The sequence below is a fragment of the Lampris incognitus genome, chromosome 11 (assembly GCF_029633865.1).
Source record: "Lampris incognitus isolate fLamInc1 chromosome 11, fLamInc1.hap2, whole genome shotgun sequence".
Lineage (NCBI taxonomy): Eukaryota > Metazoa > Chordata > Actinopteri > Lampriformes > Lampridae > Lampris > Lampris incognitus.
Window position 1 is genome coordinate 14249650 of NC_079221.1, and position 18221 is coordinate 14267870.

Consider the following 18221-nt stretch of genomic DNA (forward strand, 5'->3'; position numbering starts at 1 on the left):
ACAAGAGAATCAGAAACACTTTATTTGTAATTTCATTTCATGCACTTGCGCACATGAAATGAAACGAAACATTGTTTTCCCCAGCCCACAGCAGTGCAACACAAAGACAAAAAACACATATCCAAAAAACTACAAGAACACATATATCCAGACTAACACATATATCTAAACTAAAAAAAATCACTGTCCAGGAGAATGAACGCCAGCCAGGATGACTGTCGGAACTGCCGGTGTGCATGGGCTAGCAGTTAGCTTAACCTGCCCCGCTTCCGCATCCTGTGAGACCGCCCTCAGTGTTACCTCTTCGGGCACAGCTCCAGGCAGGGCCGTGGTCCCTGGGCCCACAAGAGGCAGCAGACCAAGCTCTCTCAGCCGATCAAGCACTAGCTCTCCCAGCCATCAAACGAAGACAAACTTAAACACCGACATGGACAAAGACACTGCATGGACGGTACTGGGTGAGGCCACCGCAAACGTGAATTCGCACTGCCATCTTCCCACACAGGTACCGGGTGAGGCCGCTGCAAATGTGAATTCGCGCCGTCATCTTCCCACACTGGAAGCGGAAGAAGAGGTGAGGCAGACTGACACAGCATTCACACAGAGTGAAAGAAGATGAGAGAAGTGATGAGAGTGATACAGAAGGTGTCATAGCTAAAACAAATAGTATAAAAGCAATTTTAAATTAGAACAGCACAAACAATAGTGTAAATCTGCAGGAGGGTGGGGCTGTGACCAAGGTCGGATTAAATGGATAGATTACACTAGGCAGAGCATTTTTCTTGGGGCCCCCCCTCCCCAACCCACCCCGTAACAAGCACATTTTGATACTTTTTCAACAAACAATATTACTTTTAACTGCCACATGGTTATTATGGTTAATTAGTTAGGTATATATTTTTGTTTATTATTATCTATTTATAGTTTAAAATATTTTATATTGAATATTTTTGATTTAGACCAAAATTTTATGTTTTTATTCATCTGTCAGCCCCCCCCCCATGGCAATTAGACCCTAGGCAGCTGCCTAGTTTGCCTATGCCTAGATCCGGCCCTGGCTGTGATCAAGGGACCAACTGCAGCATCTCTTGGATTTGTAATCCATAGAAAGCAACAGGTCATTCACCGCTGTTGTGAGTGCACTTTCAGTGGGCTGACAGGCTCTAAACACAGATTGAAATGGTTCGAAGAAATTGTTGTTGATAAGATAGTTGATCAGCTACAGCTCTTTCCAAAATTTTGGAAACGAAAGGTGGGTTAGAGATTGATCTATAGTTATCGAGAACCCCCAGATCAAGATTTGGTTTCTTTGAGAGCGGTTTAACCATGGCAGTTTTAAAACTAGTGGGAACACTGCTAGAGGTGAGAGATGAATTTATAATATTTAGTATCTGGGGACCCAGGAACCGCCGAAGTTCTTTGAAAAGTTAAGCAGGGAGCGGGTCAAGAAGCCATGTTGTATGTTTGACTACTAAACCCAGCTTGGGGGGAGGGGGGGGGATTCATACGTGATCTAATGCTGGAGAGGATGTCTTCCTGCTGTGCACCATATACACACACACACACACATCTGTTTGGACACTTCAGGTTGATGTGATGTCCGCAGGGTAGTAATGCATACACACACACACACACACACACACACAGGATTGCAGGCTGTGAGACTCAGGCTGTGTGTTTAGGAGATGCCCTCTCTCCTGGAAGGTCATCCTCTCTGCACTTGAAAAGCTCCTTGTGCGTGTCGGTGTGATTGGCGACTCAGCCCGCCTTCCCGCCCGCCTGCCAGCCTGTGTTTCACCGTCTAATGATGAGAATGATGGCGGGAATCAAAGAGGAGATGGGGCCGACACCGGGGCGAGCGCTCCGTGGGACACGAGGTGATTGGGGAGAGTAGCTTTGAAGCAACTTGTTGGATGACTGTCTATTAATGTAAAATATCTGCTTTTCAAAGGACTTTTATTCAAGCTCGAAGCATGCGGCGGAGCCCATCGGAGTCAAGGTGGCTGGCACCGTGTTCACTCTCTCACTCGAGAGCCAGAGAGAGAGAGAGAGAGGGGGCGATGGCGAGATAAAAGGGAGACTTCACGTTGACCTGGCCGTCTCCACAGCCATCTTGTCTGGACTTCATGGTCTCATAAGTACGCCGTCACAAAAAGCAGAACAGTGGCGGAGACACTGCGAGCGCTGACTGAGTATCTGGTTGCATGCCAGGGATTTTCTACATGCGGGCTGGCCGTAGATCAGGCTGACACCGGAGCCTCTTCATTCTTTATTTGATCAGTGAACATTATGAACTGTGGTTTTTTTTTTTTTTTTTTTTTTTGGTTTTTTGATGATCGCTCAATGGCTATTTATTTAGTTTGGTCAGGGATGAAGTTGACTCCCGGCACAAGAGCCGGCCTGGTGGTTCACACAGATCCATTTCTCTGGTGTCCCCCCCCCCCCCGGATTCGGAGGGGATGGAGAACACAGAGGGCCGAACTTTATCCACCATGTAGCAGGTTTATGAATCGTGAGTTATGGCTTGCACAAATCGCTCCGTTCGTTTTAGGTTACTGCGGGCCTATACGTGGTGTGTGTGTGTGTGTCTGTGCGTGACAGGGGGAAAGAGCGAGCCTTGAAATAAGAGAGAGAGAGAAGTGCACTGACTCATATGGTGTAATGATCTCTCTTGTCTCCTCCAATGTAGCAATAGAGAAACACAGATGACATACAAGAACAGCCCGCATATGACCCCTGTTAAATCCATGCTAATCTTTGATATGTACTTTGATGCCATATTTTATTAATATTCGAGGCTCATTCACGATATAAAGTACCGTTCTGCATTCCAGGAGATCAGAGTGAGACCTGTTTTATCTCCAGACCTGCCCCATGACCCTTCAGGGCTCCCATCAAACTCTCACACGGCAAACCTTTGCTGAAATCCACCTCGCTACTAGTCTTTACAAGAGATGCTGATGTATGGCCTCCCTCATGTCTGCTGACAGTCTCTCTCTCTCTCTCTCTCTCTCACTCTTGATCTCTCTCGCTCTCCTCTCTCTCTGTTTCTCTTGCTCTCTCTCCTCTCTCTCTCTCTCTCTCTCTCTCTCTCTCTCTCTCTCACTCTTGATCTCTCTCTCTCTCCTCTCTCCTCTCTCTTTCCCTCTCTCGCTCTCTGTCACACACACAAACACACACATATACATAAAACGGTTTTAGTGTGTTCGGCGGTATCTGCAGAGGATGCATCCTGTCTGAAAATGAAGGGAGTCATTTGGTCTGCTGGTGGTTGCACAGCTCAGATAATACAACCCAATAACTTTATTTAGAAGATGATATTCAACTTTACATAATTCAGATGTGACGTGAACATGAATGAGTGCATCGCGTCAGCATGAATCACAAAGATGTGGGGGAAATAAAATGCTGGAGGACATGCTTTACAACAGTCTGGTCTTTATGAATATGTTGTAAGTCGAGCAAACATCCATTGGTTTTTGTTGCTTTTTTTGTTCAGGGAGGGAGAGATTGTGTTTATATAATCCTCCAGGTGCCTTAGAAATATACCAAGTTGAGTCTTTTTATTTGTGGATCTGCATTTTTTAATGTTGGATTTGGCTAAAATCAAGATTAAACTCATCAGGACATGAGCCTTTTCCTCTTATCGTCATACTCAGCAATGAAAAAAGGGGCGTTTTGCATAATCGGAATCAGAAACACTATTTGTCGTTTCGTTTCATGCACTTGTGCACATGAAATGAAACGAAACACTGTTTCCCCCCAGCCCACAGCAGTGCAACGCAACGACAAAAACACATATGCAAAAACTACAAGAACTACAAGAGCACGTTTATATCCACACTAACACATATATCTTAACAAAACAGCAAAAAAATCACTCTCCAGGAGAACGAACGCCAGCCAGGATGACTGCCGGAACTGCCGGTCTGCATGGGCTAGCAGTTAGCTTAGCCTGCCCCACTTCCGCGTCCTGACAGACCGCCCTCGGTGTTTTCTGTTCGGGTGCAGCTCCGGTCATGGCCGTGGTCCTTGGGCCCACAGGATGCAGCAGACCAAGCTCCCTCAGCCGATCCAGTGCCAGCTCTCCCAGCCAGTCACCTTCAACACACCTCCCCGCACTCCACACGACGATAATAAAAACACAGTCCAGGCCAGGCGAGGCCGCCGCCAGACCGCCCTCGGTGTTACCTCTTCGGGCACAGCTCCAGGCAGGGTCGTGGTCCCTGGGCCCACAGGATACAGCAGACCGAGCTCTCCCAGCCAATCCAGGGCCAGCTCTCCCAGCCAATCCAGGGCCAGCTCTCCCAGCCATCAAACGAAGATAAACTTAAACGTGGACAAAGACACTGCATGGACGGTACTGGGTGAGGCCGCCCCAAACGTGAATTTGTGCCACCATCTTCCCACACCGGAAGCGGAAAACGTTACCAACTATAATAGTTATTAGGATGGTTCCACATCGGTGTGTGAAGTTGCATGAAGGAGTAAGTTTCAGGACACCAGTCAGTTTCTGTAAACCAAAAATGCGACGCGTTGCATCACCAGATTGTCATCGGGCGTGTAATTGCGTTGTCACACTCACTGCCACGTACCAGAGCAATATCTTAATCAATTCCTGTCAGTTCAGAGCGCGGCCATTGATCCTGTATTGGAAAGTGGGTGAGGACGTCATGTCCTTACATGAGCATATCTCATGCCAATATCTTCTGCACACTGTCTCCTGAAGACCTACGTTCAGATGTATGAAACATTTTCCCAACATTCAGTGTGCACGCTGTTCTCTCTGTGTTCTTTCTTTTACGATACTTATACTATAGTAAGTATTTACACTATAGGACCTCTATGTCTTATTAAACCAGACTAGCTGACCAAGGAGACTGATGTTTAAGTGTGTGAGACGGGCAGAAGTTGGTGAGACAAATCTTTTGGTGGTTTTGTTATGGAGCGCATATTATCAATTCCAAATCTATCTATCTATCTATCTAGCTATCTAGCTATCTATCTATCTATCTATCTATCTATCTATCTATCTATCTATCTATCTATCTATCTATCTATCTATCTATCTATATCTGTCTGTCTCTGTCTGTTGCTATCTTGGCTTAATGTAGACACAGTGTGGTAATTATTAATTAGTGATGATAATAGTTTACATTATGATATTCTAACTGAAAATAGGGAGATTGTTGCAGACTCCAGAAGTCCAGACTGTCCCACCCCATCTACACCGATAACACCAAGGACTCCCGTAAACCTTCTGAAGCACACACCAACTATTTCTCCTGATCAAATCTTTTATTAGAATTTGAAAGACGAAAAAAAATCCCCATCACACACACACACGCACACACACACACACACACACACACACACACACACACACACACACACACACACACACACACACACACACACACACACACACACACTCCCAGGTCCCTGACTCTGATGTGACCTGACAAGTCCTAAGCTTCCATTTCCTCATGCTGCTTAACTCGGACCACATTTCTCTCAGAGAGCATTTCTCTTCCATCGCAAAGCTGACCTTCTCTCCTATCCTCCTTCCCTCCCTCCCTCCCTCCATCCTTCTCTCTCTCTCTCTCTCTCTCTCTCTCTCTCTCTCTCTCTCTCTCTCTCGCTCGGCATCTGGTTTGAATCTACTGGCGTGTGCTACTGTGTTACTGACAGGCATTGGGACTGCAGGCTTCCCTTTCATTTTGCAGCCTCTTTATTTTTGCTTCCTGTTCTCTTTGTTCATTGCTGCTGCTTGTTGCAGGGACAGAAGTGTAATGTGTGTAATGTGTGTGTGTGTACTGTGTGTGTTTGTTGTGGAACTGGCAGATGGCTCATATTCAGGGTTAAGTCATTTTGTTTTTCATCCACATGTATGGCTAACCCATTTTATGTCATACCATTTAGCAGGATGACACGATGGTCGTGTTCGTCACCAGTCTTAATGGCCAAACTCATGTTTACTGGCAGTCCACCTCCCCCACCAGTTTGACTGGTATTATGGTATTTGGTATTTTTCTTGCAGTACATTACAGTAAATTTTCAACTAAACATCTTTTTTTGTGTATCGACTTGTATCACAGTTGTTGGCAAGCATGATTAGATGAACAACAGTTTGTGAGCGGTAATAGTTGTCCTGTCTGTACATATCTGGTCAGAAAAGGGCCGAGCAATAATTCACTATTATCTCTCATGGTCTTTCGTTGGTGTTGCATTGGGAGGAAATTCAGATGTGGTCATGTCATAAAAAAATGTTGTTGTGGAAGTTCATGTTACAGAACATTTACTGCCTAAAATTCCACAAAACAAAAGGTGTGAAATATTTGAGGGAGTGTTATTTGAAAGCTAGTTTTGGTTTGAACGTTATATAACTGACGTCCAATGTGATGAACCTCGGCTGGATTTTTAATCGTGATATTTTTGCATATGTAAACAGATATGGTGATATATGTCAGTATCTCGTAAAACACCCAGGGATTGTAATGTTAATATTATTTTCCATTTCTCTCTGTATTAGTTCACGCAGAACAAGCCAGTTTTCAAAAAGACATGTAGTTTATATCACCACCAACTGTGTATACAGTTTTCTTCCTATTTTTTTTTTATTATCAATCAGCGTCTTTGTCATTGACAATGATGTACAGTCCGATCAGTCAACTTGGGCTCTCTGCTGTACTGATGGCTGTCTTGTGTCTCGGTGGTCTAGACGGAGGCGAGGGAGACCATCTCGCGGATGCTGGTGGAGCTGGATCTGGGCCGGACGGAGAAGTGTGTGAGGGTCAACTCGGTGTCCAGCGGCCTTGCCGATGAAGACCTGCGGGTCATCCTGCAGGCGGAGGTGCTCCCCCCGGCGCTCATGCTGCCCAAAGTGGAGGACACGCAGGAGGTGCAATGGGTAAGGCCGCGCCGGTCCTTGTTGGAGGGCCGACTAAATGGTACTTATCGATTGCTTCCTATCTCATTACATAAATGTTCTGCGGAACGGTCATCCATACCAAGTCCCCAAAGAGAAACCAGGAACTTTACAAGAGTAAAATAGAGCGTGTGTGTGTGTGTATGTATGTATATATATATATATATATATATATATATATCCTTGACTGTTTTCCTCTTTTTTTTCCTCCTTCTGCCCTTTTGAAGAACACAGAGGTACTCATACACCAAGTCATAGAGAAAGGGGAACCCACAGCAGTCTTCAAAGCAATCATAACAAACTTTTCCATTTCCCAGTAAAAGCGGGAATCGATCCCCGTGGTAGGACCCGGGAGAGACTCCGGAGAGTGTTTTTCTTGGCTCAGGCTCAAGAAACAGATGGCATTTCTTCAGATTAGCTTCTGAAGCCTGATAGCTCTCCATAACGGCACAATGACAACTTCTGCCGCGGCTGGACTGTGGGAGAATCAGGGGTTTTACTGCAGTGAAACCATAAAGGGTCATTCCGGCTTTTTACAACTTGGGTCTTATTTTCGTAGATTGTGCCATCGTGCCTATCAGTTACCTACCAGTTTCATTTAGTAGATGTTGGACATGGACCACAGCTGGACTCAGCTTTACAATGATGTCTTATGAGACAACTGAACAGTGTCAGACATGTTTCAGCGAGGCCATCCATCCAGCCATCCAGCCATTATCCAAGCCGCTTATCCGAATTCAGGTCGCGAGCCTATCCCAGCAGTCCAATCAAACCAATTATCTAAACCACATATTTGGAAGTGAAAGTTAAAAGTTTCAATGTGAGATGTCCAACATGATTAATGGTGGATGACATTGCTGGTCTACTTCCTGGTTCACCCTGCAGGAAGTAGCAGCTGATATTTACCGTACCAGTAGTAACATCCAAAAATTAGCCGGCCAGCACAATAGATGATGGACAGTCATGGACACAGTCTGACTGACACACTAGGGGGGTTTGTTGTTCTAACACTCATGTTCACTTGTCCCATAAGACACCACTATAAAGCTGAGTCATGTCCATGTCCGTGGTCCATGTCCAAAATCCAAATCTCATGTGCTAAATATAGCCAGTGAGTGAAATGAGACGCTAATTGATATGTATGATAGAAAAAAAAGCTTATGAAAATATGAGCCGGGTTTTAAAAAACAATCAGTGCGTCCATTCATGTATTACAGTTAAACCTCACTTAACCAACTTACATAAGAGCTTTTACTCAACCAGGTTGGCACACTTGAAAGAAAACATGCAGTAATTAAAAATATATTCCATTTCCTTATTCAGAGATGGATTTGAACATTTCAGTTTTAAATTTTTCAATTTCCAAACGGTTTGAGGCTTGAACGGCCTCCCTTCTGGAGGAGCGTCCATCAGCGCGTTTCATCGTCATCACAAAGAATGTGAGGCGGAGGACATTTTTCAGAGACACAACCGGACCACGTAATGCCAGCTCTGATCACCACCGTTACACATGTTCAGGATTATTAGTCCAAGACAATAAATCCGGTTGACTGACATTATTGTCCACTGGTGCCGCTGGGATGAGCTCCAGCATCCCGCGACCCTGCTCAGGATGAGCGGCTTGGATAATGAATGAACAAATGAATGGTATCGCTTATCTTTCCCCCTATTAAATAGTTGTTGGGTTTTTTTTGCAATTTGTCCCGGCTAAGTGGCCTTTGCTGTAATAATGAGGGAGCTGTTTGTGTTGAGGTTTCCCTCTGACTCTCTACTAAGCGACGCTGTGTGGATGTCAGCGCCCGCCGGGTCAGGACACGGTGACATTGTTAATGTGCGCCGCCCTGATTTACTCCATATGGGACACGAACCAGGAGACGTCACGTTACTGTCTGCAGTCCGTCCCCATCTCTCCTCTGGATATCCACCCTTTATTATCAGTACTGCTCGCTCTCTCTCTCTCTCTCTCTCTCTCTCTCTCTCTCTCTCTCTCTCTCTCTCTCTCTCTCTCTCTCTCTCTCTCTCGCTCTCTCTCTCTCTCTCTCTCTGTTTCTCCAATGCTCGCTCACTCAGTCACCTACGCCGCTGTAAAAAATGTCAAGCTGGTGGGAAGTCATTCATTTTGGGCAGCTGTTTAGAAAAAATTTAGTTGAAATTTCAATTGGAGGTGATGTAGAGAGAGCAGAGATTGAGAAACGGGGTCATGAGAGAAAAAAAAAGAGAGAGAGAGAGAAGGAGGGTGTCCAGTCTGGCATATAACGCCCTCCGAGTGTTATGTATGGAGACACACGCGCACACGTACACACACTTATATATACACTTGCATACATGCACACATGCACACACACACACACACACACACACACACACACACACACACATTTACATGCGCACACACAGGCTCATATAGACTCACACACACACACAGAGTCTTGGGGCCAGAAGCAGGAAGTTTTTAACTAGTGGTTTTAATTAGAACACGTCTATTTCCTGCTGCCCTTTCTTTTTTCTCTGCATAATTGCTGACAGGTGTTCACAGATTCTCTCCCTTCACCTCAGAAAGCGTCAGCGTTGTTTCTCGCTCACCGTTCTCAAACCAGCGGGCCGATGAGCGTATCCTAAATTAACGTGAAAGGTTATTTTATGCTAAAGCAACGTGGTAAAAGACCGCTTTATATTGATTCTGTCAGTATTCCTCAGTTGTGTCTGTGTTTCCCCCGCTGTGTGGGTCTTGGACATTTTATTTACTGGTGTGTGTGTGTGTTGTGTGTGTGTGTGTGTGTGTGTCTGTGTCTCGAGCATGTGGAGCACATGTCTGATTTTCTCCACTCTTGTAAGGCCTTGCAGTAAATCCCTGCCTTGTTTATTTTCCTCTCCTTTCACTGATATTAGCACAGGAGCCTTCAGACTGATTTGTTGCTAAAAGATGGACTTACTTGTTCCTCTTTGTGTGGGGAGCTTTAGCTCCCTCCTCCTGCAACCCCCCCCCCCCCCAGCTCCCATCTGACTGACAGGCCTTATTGGGCGATAACAGGCGTAACTCCCGCCTTTGTCCGATGACAATTCTCACACAAACTCGGAGCCATGAGCATTCTTCGCTCGCCACACTATTTGGTGTGCACTGGGACCGAAAGAATCGCACCCGGCCTGCTCCTCCTCCCACTCCTCCTCCTCCTTCCCCTCATCCCCTTTCTCTGCTTCCCCTCTGTGAAATGAACACTTCAGCAGGCCGGAAACATTTAATCTGGCCCCCTTTTGAAGAAAATTAATTGAAACTTGTCCCGCTATAGCCTCCTTTCTGGAGCTTCGTCGCTCCCTCCTTTTTCCCCTTCTCGCGGCGAAATCCTCAGGAGAGATTGTATGTAGCACGGCCTTAGACGTCCAGAAGAGCGCCCCCCCCTCCACCCGCACACCCCTCCTCTTTCTTTGTCAATACTGGATAACGTTTCAAAGGGTCCTCGAACGGAGTGCCATTGACTGCTAATGGTTGCATCTCGGTGACAGAGGAGCGTTGGACAAACACTACAGCGCCTCTCATCGCGCGTGAATCAGCCCATCAGAGCTCATTACAGCCCAACTGCAGACGAGGCGACAAGCACATAAACATGCAATCAGAAAGACTTTTTAGATGCATGGAGCTGTCGTATGGAGTCTCACCATGGATGTAAGCCGGCGTAATGGGGGGGGGGGTTGTCTGTAAACGGGTTGTAATTTGTGTATTGTGTTAAAATGACACAATTCCAATTTTCAGTATTCTCCATCTCTCCACACACACACACACACACACACACACACATATATACATACACACACACACATATATGCACATTACAGATATATACATATATATATATGTGTGTGTGTATATACATACATACATACATACATACATACATACATACATATATATATACATACATATATACACACACACACACACACACACACATATATATATATATATATATATATATATATATATATATATAATGGCTAACACTCCATATGTCAGTAGAAATGTTCATATGCAACATGTTTTGTCAATATGTGTGACAACACATTAGTACTATTACATCACAGATGCTTATGTTTAGGCATCAGATGGGAGATGGTTAAGTTTAGGTTCGGGTTCGGTGTGGTTAACGTTAAGGCATGGGGTCTGGGAACTAGATGGTTATTCATAACCACCCATGTATGCTGTGTGTCTTTTGGATGGCGTATTTCCATTTCTTCTAATAGCCTTCACCTGCAGCTGGTCAACAACGCCACGTGATCCATTTCCTTTTTGTTTCCTGTGTCCAATTAAGCGTCACTAAACGAGCGCCAGTTGCTGTGACCAGCTGACCATTTGTCGCATGCACTTGTGCTCGTTTTCCTACCTAATATTCTGACATCGAACATGCTTCAGTCATCAGTCACGTGATGATAAGAATCCGATATGTTGTTGGTACTGATTTCATCTGCAGGGGACAACCTGCATTCATCCTGTTTTGGGATCTGCATTCCAGCTGTATATGAGTGGCTGTATGTAAGTTGTATGTGAGACCAGGCTGCATCATCTAACAGCCATGTGAGAATGTACTTCCTGCTTTGCCAAAAGGCCACACTGTATAGAAAGTCAGAAACTTTAATGCCAAGTATGAGGACAAACAGGGACTTGGTGTGAGAAGAAACCTTGTGTAAAGGTGAAGCAGACGTTGCAGGACGGTCACACGGTGTCAGAGAAGATGCAGAGAGCATCTGCAGACTGACTGCAGACTGGCAGACATTCAGCTACTGTTGAGATGTCAGAATGTCGTCCTTGTGATTGAAAAGCCACTAAATGGTGATTTAGGGCTGTACAAATACATCCATCATGACTTGACATCCCATCATGTAGTGGACAGCGCACCACGGCCGAGGAAGTGTTGGCAGTTACCTACAATGTGAATATCAACACAACACACAGCTGTATGAGAAAACGCACAATAACCCTACATCGTACAGCCGTATGTGGCTTTGTTACTCACATTTCCATAAACAACACAGGCGGCTGGCGAACCAGCAAGTTTTCCCGTTCACAGACTGATCACCAGTGATGTCACCGGCGGACAGTTTTCCGCTCGATCTTTCATGTGAGAGGCTGATGGAAGACCGGCCGGTATTACGCCTGCTAATGGAGTGTTATCCGTCCGCCGTGGAGACGTGTCCGCAGATCAGGCGGGAAACGGTGATTGTTTCCCCTGTGAGTGTGTTTCTGTCACAACGTGGCGTATCTCCGCAGTATCTTCAGTCGGAGGCATGGCTTTCTGTCCTCCTTCTGTTCTTTCTGCGCCCCGTCTCTCCTTCCCTCCGTCCCCCCTCATTCATTCTGTGTTTGGGGGGTGGGGAGGAGGGGGGGTGATGGTGATGGGGGGGGGGGTATTATGCTAAGCCCCCAGCGTTAGTTTTTATGTTGCCATAGCAGCCTTGCTCCTGCAGGGTTGTGACCTCAGATGATTACAGTACAAAGCCTATTGGGTCTTGAAAACCTCTTTGAAGATGAAAACTCTTTGATGGTTTGTATTTATGCAAATCTTTCAGATATGATTTATCCAACTGTGGCTGAATGGGGAGATGATTAGAATTGGCCCCTATTTTTTATATATTAAAAAAAAAAACCTCGACGCCGGCCCCTCTTTTATTTATTTTTTTAAATTTAAAAAAATATATTATTATTATTTATTTTCTGAGTTGTTGAGTTGGGCATCGAGCGTGGCGGGTATTTCGGCCGGTGCGTCGCCAAGTGGCGGCGCATCACCTGAGGTTATTCATATCTGGGCTTCTCCCTGGTGTGTGAAAGAGAGAAGGGGAAGAAGGCGGGACCTGAAGTTCCGACATTATTACTTTCAGCTTTTCTTTCTTTCTTTCTTTTATTTTTTTTTTTATTTTTTCTTTCTTTTTTTTGGGTGGGGGTGGGTGGGGGGTTGGGATGGGGGGGGGCTCGCTTTGAAAGGAAATATCTGACAGAGGGGGCTTTTGTGTGTTTCCAGATGATAGATTTTGGAATTTGGGCTTCCCCACCGGCAGTCCAGAGCTAGCTGTGAACTGGTCTGTTGGAAAAAATTGCTTTGGTCTTCAAAGAACTAAACTTGGTTTTAAAGCCCTTCTTAGGTGAGCTGCCATATTAGCGGGAGCCGTGTGGAATAAGGGCCTCGGCAAAGTGTCATATCACACACTGATCAACACTCCCGTCTCCCCATTTACCGTCACGGAGCGGCTGAATAATGTTAGAGGAGAAACCTTCTCAAAGACATCCTGAATCCCCCCCCCCCCCTTTCTTTTCTTCCCCTTTTTTCTCCTCTTTCTTTTGGTGCACGTATGCATGCATGCATATGTGTGTGTGTGTGTGTGTGTGTGTGTGTGTGTGTGTTGGGGGGCCACGCCGGTGTGCACGGTAGTCCTGCGGCGCGCCTGAAACGAGGTAGATCTGGAGGACTTCACACAAAGCCGAGAGGCCCGGTGACAAATGTAAAATTCTTTATTATTCCCGGCTTTGTCTCGGGGCCCCGGCACCTTTTCCCCCCGTCGTCCGGCCCCGCCACTCAAAGGGAATGCTGCCGGAAATGAAAGTGTCAAAAACTGTTCCAACGAGAAGAAAACCCGCCTCGGTACAAATCCCCGTTTCTGACGTCGCCGTCGCCTCTGTCGCCAAAAGCCCCGGACGCCACGGCGGCGTTCCCCCGCCGCCATCGTCTGTCGCTCCGCTCTTCTGCCTTTTCCTTGTTTGTTTTTTAATCTCTGATTTCAGTAATTTATTCATGACCGCGCTGAGCCTCATCACGACACATGATGCGAATTTGAACTTGCTGACCTTTATGGGTGGCTCTTGTTTTCGCATGCTAACAGAATTAGCGTTGGTTCGATACCTGATGACGTCACCCTGCAGAGGTTTTGAAGTAGGAAAATAAAAATGATCTGATCCTGTCTCAGTATGCAAATCTCTCATTGTAGTACGGACCGGTAAACACTGTGTATAACTCAGTCGTGAGCGGTGATGTGTTTATTCCACTTTACACTCCGGCTTTTGCTAATGAGAATATGTTAATTGAAATGTATCAGTAACAGGACTGAGTTGAGTAATAAAGATGTTGAGCTCCCAGGCGCCGTGCTGTCGGACGCACAGGCGACCCGGCGCGTGAATACGCGGCAGAACTTTTTCCTTTTTTATTATTTGTTTGTTCTCTGTTTGATTTTTCTTCCTCTTTTTCCTCCGTCGTCTTCTGCCATTGAGATGAGCAGCGGCTGCTTAATGAGTCTGTGTGTGTGTGTGTGTGTGTGTGTGTGTGTGCGCGTGTGTGTGTTCAGTTCGTTGACAGGTTTCAGAACCACTTGAAAGGACGAGCGCTGGCAGAGCCGGTCCGCCTGGTCACCTTCGTGGAAACCGCTGTGGGCCTCCTCAATTTTAAGGTAGATTGCAGATAGAAAAAGTGCCTGCGTAAGATGTTTGTGCTCTCCGTGCGGAGGGGAGGAGGAGGCGGCGGTGGCGGCGAGGTTTAAAGCGCTCGGACGGTCTCTCGAAATGAGGCCGTTTGAGCTCCCCCCCCCACCCCACCCCACCCCCCTCCTCCTTTTTCTTTTATTTTTTCGTCTGTTCTCTCTCTTTCCGTGTCCAGACACATCGACGTGTTTTAATTAGAGCCGTTTTACTGTCGTCCTATTGGACGAGGTTTTAATGATGTTTTGGCAGCCATCAAAGCAGGTCTGGTTTTAGTGCAGCACAACCTTCAGCTTGCTGGGGAAAGGGCAGCAGCATTTTGGGGATGTGGGCAGAAACACGCTGTCCTCGCTTTTGATTTGTCCTTTACCCCCCCCCCCCCCGCTTCGTGTGCGTGTGTGTGTGTGTGTGTGCGCTGTGTCTTGAGATCACTCCGTGTCTTTGCCCAGACTGAACCCCAGGATCCAGGCATGGAAAAAAAATAAAATAAAAAAAATCGCTGTGTCACAGCCAGTGGTGAAATTAATTTGCAGGCCGACAAAAGCAGGAGCCACGTTCCTATTGTTCCACGTTCCTTGCATCGCTCACGGTTACACGAGAGACGGGTTTTGCCCTCCGTTCAGTCGTCGGGGGGGGGGGGGGGGCGCCCGCCTGCCCGCCCCCGCCCGTCTTTTCCTTGGGTGTCGGCGTCATCATCATCATCATCATTATTACAAAACTCTCTAAAACTGAACATCTCTAAGTATCACACACACACACACACACACACACACACATTCATTTAAGCCCTAGCCGACAGCAGAAGTGACTTTGTTGTGGTTTTTAGGGGAAACCAGGCTGGATTAGTTCTGCAGCTCCTGCCCGGCCCTTTCGGGTGCACCCGCTTTTTACACTTCAGCACCAGAACGACCATGGGCGGTCATTTTGTTCAGTTCCGGTCGTTGTTTGGGACTGTTTCAATACTTATTTTCGGTTCTTTCTTTAATATTTCACGTTTTATAGGCCTTGTTGGGTTTGTTAGATCAGCAATATGTGTTTTCCGTTCTTTTTTTTTTCAGGTAGTATTTTCACTTTTTCAATTTTGCTAGTCAAGTTCGACCGCGTCTCTCAGAAGTTAAGATTATTTAAAAATACTGTCAAAGCTGTTAAAATGTTCATTTTGGTGTCAGTCAGTTCCTAACAGACAAACCAACATATGCAGTGTGTTAATATCTCAGTTGGGGTATTTATCTTGACAGAATATGGAGTTTAAAAACCGGCAGTCATTTTGACCCCCCATGGTCGTTTTAGGTGGGAGTGAAACCCCGGTCGCTCTGGTGTGTAGGATCTATTTCATATCATATCAAGTCCTAATGCACCGAGGACTCCAACACACACCTACAAGTCAGTGAACTATCATCCGCAGCCATTTATTTATTCAGGTGAAACCCACATGGGGGAGGGTGCTGAGTGTGTTGTCATGGTTATTGATAAGTAGTCAGTGTAGTTTGGTTATGTGTGCAGAAACCGAGCTGTACAGATGAGGACATGGACTTGTCTCACCTGGCCCTCGTCTTCAAGTGTGAATGAAGAAATTGAATGACTTTGCAGCCCGAGTGTAGAAGATGGACGCCGTTGTCAGTAGTTGGCTGCTGGTGTGTTGCGGTGAAGTCTGTGTGTTGAACATGTGGGTAACATGGAGGCACTGGCGTGGACTTCAGGTAACGCAACGCCTTTTTGTGTTTTCCAGGCGGTGTGTGAGGAGGTGCGTCGCATCGCCCCCGAGGCCGGCCTCCATCATGACGGCGTGGTGTTTGGCTCTGATGACTTCTGTGCCAGCATCGGTACCCATCCGTCCATCCGCCACACCGTTTTCTGTCTCACGCGTGCACCGTCCCTGACATTTTCTGTCTGTCTCCTCCGTCTCTTCCCCGTGAAGACAAAATGTTTGTCGTCCTCTGTTCAGATCAATTTCACGTCACACTTTGACTCGGGTGTTCGATCTCATTCAGAATGAGAACGGCACATATTGGGGTCGGCCCCTCGCTGTCCTGGGCTCTGTCCTCGCTCCTCCTCCTCTCATCTGCCCGTTCCATGTACCACCTGTCATCCTGCGCCTGCTCCTCCTCTTCCTGACAGGGTTCCCACACGTCCTCCAAAACCTGGAAATGTCCAGGCTAGTTTTCCAGTCATGGAAAACACCTGGAAGTTGATCAAATTGATCAGAGGCCCTGGAAATACTATCGAAGTCATGGGAAATTGTGACGTTAGCTTATTAAATGGTGTTTTACCGGCAGAGATTGTGTATTTTTCATGTAATTCTGCTTAGAGACTGTTGAGACTTCCGCTACTGGAAAAATAAGACCTTCTGTCAGCAGTGCCTCTTATGGATATCCACGCGGAAGTCCTGGAAAATGACCTTGAAAGGTCCTGGGGAATAATTTCTTAAAAGGAGTGGGAGCCCTGCGTCGTCTCTCAGACGTGCGTCACGTTTTGCTGTTTGTGTGTTGCATGTGACTAAACCACCAAGATGGCCCCCGCATCGCTCCTGATACTCTCCTCACCGCTTCGCAGGGGCAACGCGGACCAAGGACGCCCGGGAGCTGCTGTACGCGCGGCAGAAGGTGGTGGTGACCACCAAGGCGTTTGGGCTGCAGGCCATCGACCTGGTCTACATCGACTACAGGGATAACGAGGGGCTGAGACAGCAGAGCAGAGAGGGCGCTCTCATGGGTTTCACAGGTACAACTCCCCCGCAGTCCGTCTCTCTCTCAGCTGGCCCGAGACAGGACTTCTCCGTCCAGATACCCGTCTCACTCATCCTCCGTAAACACACTCTTATCCCATCTGTGTTCTCTTCGTTGCTGCGGTATCGTATCCAGCCCCTGTTTACTTCCAAGCACAGATATGTGTGTTCAGTCCCCCCCCCCCCACACACACACCTTTAATCCCACTCTGTCACCCCTCCCATCTTTCCCAGGAAGCCGAGGACTTGTGTGCTGGTCCATGAATGTTTAAAGCATTACTTAGTGAAACATTCGGGAGAGGCAAACAATCTCCCGGCTTTACGTGTGATGCCGGCGCACTTTTTATTTTCATTTTTATTCTTTTATTTTAGCTCACAGTTAGAAAGACATCACATAAAAAAATCTCCATTACCAGCTGTGATTGTAATGTGGGCCGCATGTCTTCATTATTTTTATTGTTTTTTTATTTATTTATTGTTGTTGTTGTTTTTCCCCCCTCCTGCACATTCCAGCCAGTGCCGCGCTCTCCGTTTGAGCAACACCTGGATGGCGCCGCTGAGTCGATGAGCATCGCTCCCTGATTATGACATTTCTCTTATGCCCGCCGTGAAAAAAAGAGACGACGAAATGGTTTTAATTCGACAGATCTGTGTGCGTGTCCATGTGTGTGTGTGTGTGTGTGTGTGTGTGTGTGTGTGTGTGTGTGTGTGTGCGTGTGTGTGTGTGTGCGTGTTGAAGAGGGAAGCAGTTAACATAGAACGTCAGTTGCTAGCTTAACGGAGCTCAGTGTGTGTCTGTAGCCAGGCAACGATTTCAGAATGTGTGCGTGCTTGTGTGTGCGTGCTTGTGTGTGTGTGTGTGTGTGTGTGCGTGCTTGTGTGTGTGTGTGTGTGTGTGTGTGTGCTCTTGCACGCCCTGCAGACCGGGTAACAGACGGCAGGAGGCAGGACAGTGTGTTCCTAAGTGTCTATGCTAAGAGTTACTCTTCCATTTCTGCAGGGCTTATTCCTCTACTCATCCGTTGAGGGGTAAATGAATTGTAATGGGGGGGGGGGGGGTGTTTTCCCTCCGACGCCCGGCTCCGGGTAGACGGCTCAGCGAAGCATTTCTTCCT

The 18221-nt window shown here is 46.7% G+C and overlaps 1 protein-coding gene across 1 annotated transcript in view; it reads left to right on the forward strand.

Annotated features, from left to right (window-relative positions):
- The window catches only part of clybl (citrate lyase beta like), a 99585-nt gene that overhangs the window by 73805 nt on the left and 7559 nt on the right, over positions 1-18221 (forward strand). Inside the window, exons 3-6 of the mRNA XM_056289998.1 lie at positions 6722-6910; positions 14252-14353; positions 16111-16204; positions 16935-17102. Of these exons, the coding sequence (XP_056145973.1) occupies positions 6722-6910; positions 14252-14353; positions 16111-16204; positions 16935-17102 (553 nt within the window). The remainder of the gene's footprint in view (positions 1-6721; positions 6911-14251; positions 14354-16110; positions 16205-16934; positions 17103-18221) is intronic.